This window comes from Elephantulus edwardii, unplaced genomic scaffold (assembly GCF_000299155.1).
Source record: "Elephantulus edwardii isolate Elephantulus edwardi_28Jun2011 unplaced genomic scaffold, EleEdw1.0 scaffold00337, whole genome shotgun sequence".
NCBI classification, from domain to species: domain Eukaryota; kingdom Metazoa; phylum Chordata; class Mammalia; order Macroscelidea; family Macroscelididae; genus Elephantulus; species Elephantulus edwardii.
The window spans coordinates 297,425-310,023 of record NW_006400087.1 but is presented as its reverse complement, the minus strand read 5'-3'; the positions used below and the strand labels follow the sequence as shown (position 1 = coordinate 310,023).

General features: G+C 41.1%; 1 protein-coding gene across 1 annotated transcript; it reads left to right on the top strand.

Annotated features, from left to right (window-relative positions):
* The first annotated feature begins 6,969 nt into the window (after positions 1-6,969).
* On the top strand, positions 6,970-11,923 carry LOC102872281 (profilin-1-like). Its single transcript, XM_006901600.1, has 2 exons — positions 6,970-7,024; positions 11,355-11,923. The coding sequence occupies exons 1-2, from the start codon at positions 6,970-6,972 to the stop codon at positions 11,921-11,923; spliced, it is 624 nt and encodes a 207-aa protein (XP_006901662.1).
* The last annotated feature ends 676 nt before the right edge of the window (positions 11,924-12,599 follow it).

The window sequence follows — 12,599 nt, the reverse complement described above, 5'->3', positions numbered from 1 at the left end:
TTGGTAGAAATCATCTATTTCTTCTTCTTTGGCTCTGGTTGTTGGTGCATATATCTGAATGAGAGTGGTATTTACTGGGCTTCCTTGTAAGCATATGGATATAATCCTGTCACTCACGATGTTGTACTTCAAGATGGATCTTGGAATTACTTTTTTTACTATAAAGGCAACCCCATTTTTCCTTGTCTTTTCATCTCCGGAGTAATATATCATATTAAAATTATAAAAGTGTGTGTCCTTCTCTATATCTATTCAGTCTATATGCTGAGCAAATTATTTGAGACTCTATAAAGAAGAATGTGGCATCAGGGGTTGGAGGAAGACTCATCAATGACCTGTTATAAAGATGACATAACCTTGCTTGACGAAAGTGAGGAGAACTTGAAGGACTTGTTGCAGAAGATCAAAAATTAAAGTCTTCATTATGGATTGCATCCATTGAGATGCAACTGAGATTGTTCAAGAGAACAAAAATTCTCACCACTAGACTTACAGACTTCATGGTGGATGGAGAAAAGACTGAAAATGTCAATGACTCCTTACTTGCGATTTCAATCAACACCCTTAATACCAGCAGTCAGGAGATCAGGAGACATAGTCAATTGGGGAAGTCTGTAGTCAGGCACCTCCCAAATTACTGAGGAGCAGTGATGCCAGTGTGAATACTAAGGTGTGTCTAACTTAGACCATGGTCTTTTAAATTGTTTGCTATACTTCTGAGAGCTAGACAACAAATAAGGATGATCGAAGAAGAACTGATGTCTTTGAGATGTGGTGCTGGAGAAGAGTACTGAATATCCCATGGACTGCCAAAATACACACACACACACACACACACACACACACACACACACAGAAAAAAAAACCACAAAAAACAACCACAAACAAACCCAGAGATGTCTTGGAGAAAGAGGATAAAGCTTCACCTCACATGTTGTTGTTGTTGTTGTTGTTGTTGTGTGCCACTGAGTTGCTTCCAACTCATAAGGACCCGATGTACAAGAGCCCTAAACTCTGCTCTATCCTGTGCCTTATTGTCTTTGCTGTTAGGAGATGTTATTCCTTGGAGGGAGATATCATGCCGAGAAAAGTGGAGGTCAGCAAAAGAGAGGAAGACCCTGAATCAGACAGATTGATATAGTGACTGAAGCAATGAGTTCAAATACGTCAGAGATTGTGAGACTGGTGCAGTATAGGACAGGGTTCATATCTGTTGTTCATAGGGTCACTGTAAGTTATACTACACTTGTCGGCATATAACAACAACAACCCTCTGTCACAATTTTTCAGTTTTGACAGTGGAACACAAGAAAAAATTGTAAATGAATGACTTTAACTCACTCCAGTAAAAATTTATGAACACATTAACACATGTGCTTTTCATGTCACAAAACATTATTCCTCTTTTGATTTTTTTAAACTATTTACAATTTTAAAACTTAGGGCAAAATGAAAATTAACAGCAGGACACATACTGTCCACCTTTGGTCAACCAAATTGCCAACCACTACCTAGACTAAATGTATCACAGAGGAAACCTCAACAACACAACTCAAATTTTAGGTTGCCCTTTCTGCAACCAAGCCACTCTTATTCTCACTGGACATTTTAATTTATTTGTGTGTGTGTGTGTGTGTGTGTGTGTGTGTGTGTGTGTGTGTGTGCTGTCTAACCTCCCCAGGCAGGGAGTTTCTTAAAAGTAGGACAGAGTCTGAACAGTCTCACAGCCTCTAGCAATGTCCTGGATAAACATTTGGCTGTTGTTCAGGTAAAGTCAATAAAACGAACAAATAAAAGCTAAAGATCCCAAGTCCTCCCTGAAATATAAAGTCATCCCACACTTCCTGCCTTCTGGAGATAATTATGGACCAGAAGTCCAGTGTCAAGCTTGACACTTCTTCATTTGCATCTACTTTGCATACTTTATTCAGGACAATGATTCTGTGTTCAAATTCATGTTAAACCATCAATGACTCAAACACCCGTTAGAATATTACATTTAGGCATTTAGAGTCCAGTTATAGATAAATATGAATAGCACCTGTGGGTGTCCTCAGCTGTTAGCCAAAAGTTTTGCCGCTGGAATCCTCTTGCAACCCTATGGGAGAGCAATGTAGCTCTCTGTCTCCATAAAGACGTCCAAACATAGCAGTTTGCCTCCACGAAGACATACAGATATAGCGGTCACCTCCACAAAGACATACAAACATGGCAGTCTACCTCTATAAAGACATACAGATGTGGCAGACTACCACTATAAAGGCACAGAGATGTGAGAATCTGCCTCCACAAGAAACATACAGATGTGGCAGTCTACCTCCACAAAGATGTACAGACATGGCATGCCACCAGTTAACCACAAGGCCCACCGTGTAACTTAGCACCTCCATGGCTTAAAGGCCTGAAGACCTCCTTTTAGAAGGATCACAATCAACACAGTTCTATAGGGCAGTTCTACTCCATCACCTGGGACTACAATGAGTTGGAAAGTGACTCAAAATCATCTTACAATGACACCAGAGTTCTCAAATGAAACACGACAACTTGGCATTTGAATACACTTATTAAACCATTCCAGAACTTCAAGCTAACAGCAATTTTTGTAGCCATTGTGACTGGTTTTTACACCACATGAGCACAGAGGTAACCCCACCATACCGCTAGCTGGTCCTAAGAGCCATGTGTCCTCACTCATGGCCTAGACAGAGAGCTGTGCCTTGGTTGTGCCTGCTCAAAACAGCTCCTTCAACCATTCCTATAGGAATCTTTCCCTTCAGAAGAAAGCCAACAAGAATACCTCACTTGAGTTAATTTATCAAAGGTGCTACCCAGTACCGAGCATGCAATTGTGCTAAGGTGCTGTCTGTCAAGTTAGGTAGTACCCTTAGTGATTTTATATTTAAACAATAACATTGTCCAGGTGTGAAACATCTTCATAATCACTGGGACATTTGAGCCCCCCCTTGTTTTTATTGTGTGTCAGCGAGTCAGAACCATCCCATAGCTGACTCACCAGAGGGTTTTCAGAGACAGTAAATCACACGGGAGAAGACTGTCCATCCCCTCCCATGGAGCAGGTGGTGGATTCGAACCACATGCCTTTGGGATTGTAGCACAGTTCCTAACCACTAAGCCACCAGAGCTGTCTTAGTGACTGATTTCAATCCTTTACAAGGATGTTTCCCTCATTTTCACTGGCCTCCTTCTTTACCAGATAGGATGTCTTTTCCCAGTGATGGAGATCTCAGTGCTGAATAATTGCTTAAAATAGACTCCAAGGCCAAAAGGAACAGGATGGGTCCTTTTCTGGCAAATAGCACAAGTTCACATGCCAGAAAAAGCAATTTGGTGAAGACTAATGCACTCCTAATTCTGGCACGGTCTTTTCCATTACCTACTATGCATCATAGAGCTAGACAATGAATAAAGATGACAGAAAAATAATTGATTGATGTCTTTGAGTTGTGTTGAGGAGAACACTGAATATTTCATGGGCTGCCAAATGAACAAACACATATGTTTTGGAGAGAGTGCAGCCAGAGGGCTCCTTGGAGCGAAGGACGACAAAGTTTTATCTGTCATACTTTGGACAATATTGCTAGGCAAAGTTATTTCTTGAAAAGGGACATCATGCTTGGAAAGATAGAAGGTCAGAGAAGGAGAGGAAGACCTCCAATGAGGCAGATCTCAATGACAGCAGCAATGAACTTGAGTATGTCAGAAACTGTGAGGATAGCATTAGGTGGGGGAGGGTTTAGGTCTGTTGTTCATAGGATCACTATAAGCTGTACTTGGCTCAATGATACCAAACAACAATAACAACAACAAGATTGACAGCAAGTCAGCTCTCCACCTGGCCAAATGGCCTGACTTAGCACTTCCAGGATGAAAAACTAAGTTCCCTTTGGTCCCACAAAAACTCTCAAACATAAACCTGAGGGCGAGCCTTCAAGATGTTCCTGACTCAAACATCCCTCTAGGGGTTTCTTAGGCTTAAGTTACAACAGACTTTTCATATTTCTCCAGAGGAGTTCCTCATGACTTCAAATTGTTAGGGAAATGCAGTCTTTGGGGTAACAACACAGATGGAAATAGACTGCACCACTAGAGCTGCCTGGGTCCCCCTGAGGATCAGACAAATGCACATGTTTATACAATAGATGAGGAGAAAGAGTTGAGTAAAGTATATAGGAAAATAATTTTTCTGGAATTTCTTGACATCCCAGGGCTGGGACACTGAAGGAGGGAATGCAAAGCATGTAATATAAATATCAGAAAATAAATGAGAACCAAGCTCGATGGCTGGTATTCATCATACTTCCTCCAGTTCACGCCAAATACACATGTTTACAGAGGACTTGTGCCCCAGCAGATCTGTGCTCCTGAGGGCTGAGACCTTTTAAAACACATAACTAGGCGTAATCATCAGGGGTTCACACAACCAACCTTTTCATTATTAACTGAGCACTGAACAACTTGTACTATTCAGAAACCTTTCATGTAAATATCAGTTTCTATATGCTGATAGGTTTTATCTGCATGCTGAAAGATAAGAGAACTTGAAACACTTGCTGATGAGAAACAAAGATTACAGACATCAGTATGGATTGCACTTCAACATAAAGAAAGTAAAATTCACACAAATGGATCAATAAGCAATACCATGAAAAATATTGGCATTTTATCAAGGATTTCCTTTCACTTGGACCCACAATCAATGTCCACTGACAAAGCAGTCAAGAAATCAAATGATGTATCATATTCGACAAATATTTTTCAAAAAGCACAGTATTTTCAATCACCTCATAAACATGTAAAAGCTGGACAACGAATAAGGAAAGAATAAGCAGGAGTGGCATCCACTTCCTAAATAACATGCCTCTGGAGACTATGAACTTAGATAAATGTCAATAGTTGTTGAGGGGCTTCAGACCTTTTGTTCGTGAGGTTGCTATGAGTCATGCTCGACTCGAAGGCAATTAACAACAAATTATAGAGGTAGTCATAAATACCAAATGGACTGGCTGAAGAACTCTGTACCTCTGTACCTTTCTTTGAACAAGTACAACCAAAATGTTTCACAAGTAAAGCTGGTAAGATTTAGTCTTACCTATCATGGATATTTTATCAGGATTGGTTACTGCAAGAGCATAATGCTTGATCAGTAAAAAAAGAGGAAGGCTCTAAACAAGATGGCCTGATGGCTTCAGGAATGAATTCAAACAGAGCCACAACTGTGAGGACAGCATAGGATTAGACAGTGTTTCTTTTGGTTGGGCAGGCTATAGTTACCTGCAGTTACTACACTTTCCAGTGAAGCTAGAACAACATATCTGAATCCTCTATCCTGTACCACTGTTATGATGTCAACATCATCAGGCACATTGTTACAGTCACTATGTTAATCCAATTGTTGAGAGTCTTCCTCTCTTCTTCTGGCCCTCTACTTTCCCAGAATAATGTCTTTTTTTCAGGATTGGCCCCTCTTAACATGTCCAAAGCATATGAGACAAAATTTCACCTTCTTTGTACTCTAGTTGCACATCCTCTAAGACAACTTTCTTGGATTTTTTGGCAGTCTGTTGTAGTTGGGACTTTTTTAAGACTTGAAAAAAGAAAAGGAAAAAGGTGTTTGCAATGAATCATTGATTATAGATAATTATATCATTCTATATCCAAGTTCCTAGCTGTCACCAAGGCAATATTTTCCAACTTTTGCATTCCAATCATCAATGATTAATGCTTCTTGATTTGTGTTTGATATATTTCAGACTGCAAAAGTTAGTAAATTCTCAATTTATTCACTTTTGACTTTATGAGTTGATGTTTATATTTGATTAACAGGTCTTCCTTGTCTGCATATAGATAGTATTCTATCACTCAGGATGTTGTTGCTGTTGTTAAGTGCCATTGAGTCGTCTACAATTCATAACGACCCTACAACTTTGAAGCCTGACCTATTTTGAGCCAGTCTCACTGACTCTGATACACCTACCTCCATTGCCCTAGTTTCTGTTTTAATCCATCTCATCCTATGTGACAGCACATCTCCTGTGCTATCCCTCCACCCTTCTAAGTATGATGTCCTTCTCCAAAGATTTGTCCCTCCTGGCCACATGCCCAAAGTATTGTAAGATGAAGCTTCAAAATCCTAGCCTCCAGGAAGAAACTTGGTTTTACTCTCTCCAAGACAGACCCATTTGTTTTCTTGGTGATCAAGCACCACAACTCAAAGGCATCGATTCTTCTTCTGTCATCTTTCGTCACTGTCCAGCTCTCTGAAGTACAGCAAGTAATTACAAAGACCATGGCCTGAATCAGACACACCATAGTCTCTAGACTGACAATGGTCGCTTCTCAGTACTCTGGAGAGGTCCCTGACCATGGATTTTCTCAGTTCAATTTGTCATTTGATTCCTGACTGCTGAACCCAAAAGTGTTAATTGTGGAGCCAAGCAAGCTGTAAATGTTCACAACGTCAAAAAGAACATTTCAAGATCTACTTTGAAGTGCAATGCTTCCGGTCTGGGGTTAGGGGTGGGTGTGTGTGTGTGTGTGTGTGTGTGGGTGGGTGGGTGTGTGTGTAACCAAATAAAAAGTTTAAAACTCATTACTGTTACATCATAATTAACTCATAGCTGTCCCTCCAGAGGCTGACTGCACACTGAAGGGGAGGAGATTATGCATCTTATGCCCACACAGCTGATGGTGGATTCGAACTACCAGAGAGGCATGGCCTATGGGTTAGCAGGACAACTCACTAAGTACTATGCTACCAGAGTTCCTTAAAGCTAAGTAAGCTGCCATCAAATTCATCCTCACTCCTGAGGACTCTGTGTTGCTTTCAGCAACTTGACCTCTACAGGGTATGGCTTTCAGAAACAGACTGCCAACGAGTATGCTAAAATGAACCTACTGAATTGAGTCTTTGTTTAGCCATTAAGATAAGACATCAGTGAGAAAGGAGTTATGGGCCTCCTTTCTCGGGAAAAACTGCTGCCTCCTCACCTGGCAGGGCCCATGAGTAAGCCATGGAGTCTTAAAACTGTTAACACGAGGATAACATGAAAGTGTTCCTTCTCCAATAGACAGATATCTTATCACTCAGGACCAGGAAGAACAAAAAACACAAGAGGTGTAGCTAAGGAGAACCCTGTGTTCTACAGGGTTAATGAACTGGTGGTAGGAGAAGGGAGAAGTGAAAGGGGATATTTCCTTTAGCAATGAAGGCCAGCCAATGTTTGCTATTCAGAGACAAAATGATTCCTGAAGAACTTTACTAATATTTTCACTAGGAACTAACGGGATTAACAACAACAACAAAAAAAACAAACCCATAAAAAACAAACCTGAGAAATTTATGCATTTTTGCTAATGGACAAATCTAGTAAATATCATTCTTTGGAAGAGATATCAGAGCAGAATAGTGCATGCAAGCGCTTTGACAGCTGATTATTCTGACTAGACCACCAGACCTTTCTTCCAGGTTCCTCTCGGTGAACTTGAAGCCCATCCTTTCAGTTAGGAGCTGGGTGTATTAACTTCTTGCAACACCCAAGAACTTCAATAATAAAAGAAAATACGAGATTAAATAATGCAAAATGTGTAAATCACTTTATGAATCCCAAAGCATTTTACAAATAACTAGCAGTATCAAAGTATTATTTTGTCAAAAATTGGCAAAGTACTGTGAGAAAAATTAAGTTTAGCTTCAGGACAGAAAGTTAAACATCTAAATTTCCTACCTGAGATAAGAGAGTTTTGGGGTTTTTTAACATTTCAGCTCAACAGATTTGGCTCACTGATGCCAATGCCTACATCATGTCCATGCAGGGAGAAGCTAACAAGCCAGGCTGCTCCTCCCTTGCCCTGCCACATCAGAGCACAGACATCAAAGCAGGCTCATATAACACAGCAGTTCTCCTGGTGCTTATGGTAAAAGCAGCTCAGTGTGACAGGACTCAGCTGCCCACTCTCCTGCCAGTCCCTGTCACCATTTCCTCCTCTCACATATGCTTCTAGCCAGTCCTCTGCAGGCCCTCACTTATGTGTCACTTCCCAAAACTTGAGGTGTAAGCCTTACCATTGTCCTCGAGGTGTCCAGCCCAGCTTTGGCCCTGAGCCTAATCACTGTCCAACCTGGAACAAAGGTGTAGATTGCACCATGGCTGCATAACTTCCAATACCATGGTAAAACACATTTATGCTGAGAAAATGCTAAAAACATTCATGAGGAAAAAGAAAATCCACTACTGTGGTTGTCACATGAAGTCTTTGACTTGAGTATGTATGTCATCACTTATAAGCCTATGGCTCAACTTGTAGAACTCTTAAAATTTGGTGAAAACATGCGGGTTTTCTCAGTAGAAATGACTCATTTAATGAGCTTAGGACTACATAAGAAATGAACACTTTGGAGAATGACTTAAAGGAAAAGACTGTTTCTCACAGAACCACCAGGCAGAAGAGATGGCTTTGGGATTATTAGGGTTCACATGGAGGACACTGAGTGGCCCAGAAGGTGACTGGGATGGAACTTGGCCTGCTGGCCCCACAGTGACTGCACCCCACACTGACCCCACACCTGTGCTGCTCTAGGCCCTTCCACAGAGTTAATCTCATTTCATTCTCCCACTAGGCATTAAACTGTGCTGGTTTTGACATGGAATCTCATCCAACTAATTACAACTAATGGTGAAGTTACTTCACCTCTAACACCACAGGAATGGGAGAAGGCATTAGGTCAGTTCTGGTCTTGAAATGGTGTCCGTGGGCAAGGTTTTGCTATGCTGTCTCCAGAGTCATTATGAGCTGGGGCTGATTCAAAGACATCTAACAACAGCAACGACAGGTCCAAATATTGGCCACAAAGAAGAACCCAATGGACATTTAAGGGTCCAGCCCGATAGACAGGCTCAACATCGGAGAACAAGGAGTGATGCAGGAACAAATACGAGAAGATGATGCAGAACCAACACTTAGCAACCACAAGGACAGGTTACAGAAGGGAAAATGCCAACCTGAAAGTCAAATGCCAAAAGCTCTAAATAACTACAGATGCCTATAAGAGGCAACTCAGGAAAAGCAGGAAGCAGACAGATTCTGCCAGGTCTCAGAAGTTGGCCAGTGCATAAGATACAATGGGTTCATATTAAAACCTCCCCTCAGAAGAGGGACCACCATTCCAGGTGCAAGAAGCTGGCTGACACTTTATCAGGCCTGTTCTCTCAGCAGTAAGACATGAGCTTAAAGAACAAACTGCTCACTGGCATGAGTTCTTGATTAAGTCTGCATGTTTCTGGGTTTGGAGGTGGAGATGGAACTGTGCATGCATAACTTAGTCAAATAAAACTTGCCAGATCTTATTCAAATGGATTCCTAGATATTACTTTATATTAGAAGATAATCTCCTTGCATTGGTAAAAGTGACTGAAAATACCTTGGCTTGTGTACCCTAGCCCTGAAAAAAGCAAACCAAAGCCCTTTTAACACATCAAAGTATCCATTATAGCAGATTTTCCCACTGTAACATGTAATTTGATTTCTTACCGGCTGCTTCCATTGGTATTGGCTGTGGATCCAAGTAAAATTAAATCATTGACAACTTCACTCTTTTTCCATTTATCATGATGTTGTTTATTGACTCAGTTGTGAGAGCTATTAGTTTCTTTATGTAAAAAATGTAACCTTGAGCTTCAGGAATAAATGTTTCAGGGCTTCTTCATTTTATACAAACTGACTGGCTCTCAAAAAATTTTGAACTTTGAGGTGTCTGTTCCACATTTTCTGACGTTTTTACTTTCAATGATGTCAAATATTCACCTCACTCATTAACAAAGGACTCATGTTCTCTGATCCCTCTCAGCTATCACAACCTACCTATAGCACAGGGCCTCCAGTGGTTCTTTCTAAGTAGGAATAAATAAAAGCTACAACTATACCCCCCCCAGGAAAGCTACAGATTTTAAAAAGAAATATTGTGGGTTTTAGGTACTGCTGAGTCGCATACAACTCATAGTAACCTTATGAACAATGGATCTGAACCCTGTCTTATCCTGCACCATCCTTACCATTTCCAACAGAGTTGAGACCATTATTGCGGTCATTGTGTCAATCCATCTCATTGGGGTGTTTCCTGTCTTTCACTGACCTTTCCAAGTATGATGTCCCTTTACAAGGAATAGCCTCTCCTAAAAAATATGCTCAAAATTAAGTGAAATAAAGTTTCACCATCCTTGTCTCCAAAGAGCACCCTAGTTGCACTTTTTCTAAGACATAACTGTTTGTTTTTTGGTAGTCCATGCTCATTCAGTACTCTTCTCCAACACCGTAATTCAAAGGCATGAATTCCTCTTCTGCTATCCTTATTCACTGTTCAACTCTCAGATGCATAGCAGATAATTATAAACACTGTGGCTTGAATCAGGAGCACTTTAGTTTCTAAACTGGCATCATTGTTCCTCACTACTCTGGAGAAGTCCCTGACTGCAAATTTTCCCAATGTCTTTTCCTAATTTTCCTAATCTCTTGACTACCGGTACCACAGGTGTTAATTGTGCATGCAAGTAAGATAAAATGACTGACAATTTCAACTTTTCCTCCATCCATCTTAATGTTGGTTATTGGTCCAGAGGTGAGGATTTTTATTTTCTTGATGTTGAAATGTAATGAATAATGAAGGCTGTAATCCTTTATCTTCTGTTGCAAGTGTCTCAAGTCCTCCTGGCTTTCAGCAAGCAAGTTGTCTTCTGCATAATGCAAGTTGTTGATAAGTCTTCCTCTGATCCTGATACTGTATTCTTCTTTATAAAGACCAGCTTCTCAAATTATTTGCTGAGAATACAGACTGAATAGGTATGGAGAAAGGACATAGCCTTGAAGCACACTTTTCATGGATCAGGAGATAGTTTTTACATTTTTAAACTTTGAAACAAAGTCAATTGGTTGCCTGAAAGATCTTACCTTCCTTCTTCTTTTTAAAAAAAGTACACAAAGCTCGACAGACTATTAGAGGCAAAGTGGCCCACAAAAACATGGACTGCCCCACTAAAAAGGCTCGTGCTTCCCTCCCTCCTGTAAAATGAAGGCATTTGGGGCATTAGAGACCTTAAGGGTGAATTTCTAAAAAGTTACCTTGCTCTGGTAAGCCCGTATTATATTTGATGCTAATGAAGTTGCTGTCAGTCAGACTGGGTACTTAAGCTACAACTGAAAGAAGACTAATAAAGGATCTTTTATATAAGGGTGAGTTTTGTTGTTTGTTGGTTTTGGGGTTTTTTTATTTCCATGCATTCATTGTTGCACTTTTCTCCCTGCCCACCTCTCTCCCCCAGTTCACTCTTCTCTTTAAAAAGTAAAAGAAAGAGCTAGAAGAGCCGCCGCGGTCTGGACGGTAGCGCGTGCCCCGAGCTCTCTGCTTCCCCCGTCCGCCAGACCGAGGCAGCCGGAGCTCTACCCACGGCCCCAGCAACAACACTTAGAACAGTCCAATAGAAGAGACACGGCCGGGTGGAACGCCTACATCGACAACCTCATGGCGGACGGGACCTGTCAGGACGCGGCCATCGTGGGCTATAAGGACTCACCCTCCGTCTGGGCCGCTGTCTCCGGGAAAACCTTCGTTAACATCACGCCAGCTGAGGTTGGAGTTCTTGTTGGCAAAGACCGGTCAAGTTTTTTTGTGAATGGGCTGACACTTGGGGGCCAGAAATGTTCTGTGATCCGGGACTCACTGCTAGTGGATGGGGAATATACCATGGATCTTCGCACAAAGAGTACTGGCGGAACACCTACCTTCAACCTTACTGTCACCATGACTGCCAAGACGCTAGTCCTGCTGATGGGCAAAGAAGGTGTCCACGGTGGTTTGATCAACAAGAAATGTTATGAAATGGCCTCTCACCTGCGGCATGCCCAGTACTGACCTCGTCTGCCCCTTACCCCACCACTCCCCACTGCTTTTGCACCCCTATCCTTCCCATACACATACACCATTTTTATTTTTCTGGGCCATTACCCCACATCCTTTATTGCTGCCAAAACCATATGGGCAGGGAGCAGGACTGGATGGACAGATACCGCCCCCTACCCATACCCCTCCTGTGTGTGGTTCAAAACTTTCTGGTTTTGGGGTTTTTTTTTTCTGAATAAAAAAAAGATTCTACTAAACAACAACAACAACAAAAAAAAAAAGTAAAAGAAAAATTCTTTCATTGTCATACAATCCCTCCCCCCAAGTCCACTCCCCTATGCAGCCTTCGTTGTGAACTCCTTCCATGACAATAATACCTAATCATATATCACTTTTTTTTCTCATTGAACTTGTTTTAATGTGTCTCAAAATTCTGTGACAAATTTTTGGTCAAGTTGTTTCCATCTAAAAAGTACTGATTTTAAAAACTAATAACTTAAAACTGCCACAGGAAAAAGAAAACAAATGGTCCACAAAACATTCCTTTCCTTCTGAAGGTTTTACGATGCATTGTTATCATTAACCAGTCTTTTACTATTAAACTTAAATGGCCAATTAAGACACACAGTTCTGAGACTGTTCTTCCACCACTGATTAAGACTGGGGTGGCAGGTGTTACGGGTAATAT

Bases quoted from the DNA above. Each gene is read 5' to 3' on its own strand.
- LOC102872281 (XM_006901600.1), top strand. From the start codon at position 6,970: ATGGGCCTCCTTTCTCGGGAAAAACTGCTGCCTCCTCACCTGGCAGGG. The intron at 7,025-11,354 runs GTAAGCCATGGA...CTCTTTAAAAAG, and splicing joins TCACCTGGCAGGGCCCATGA to TAAAAGAAAGAGCTAGAAGA.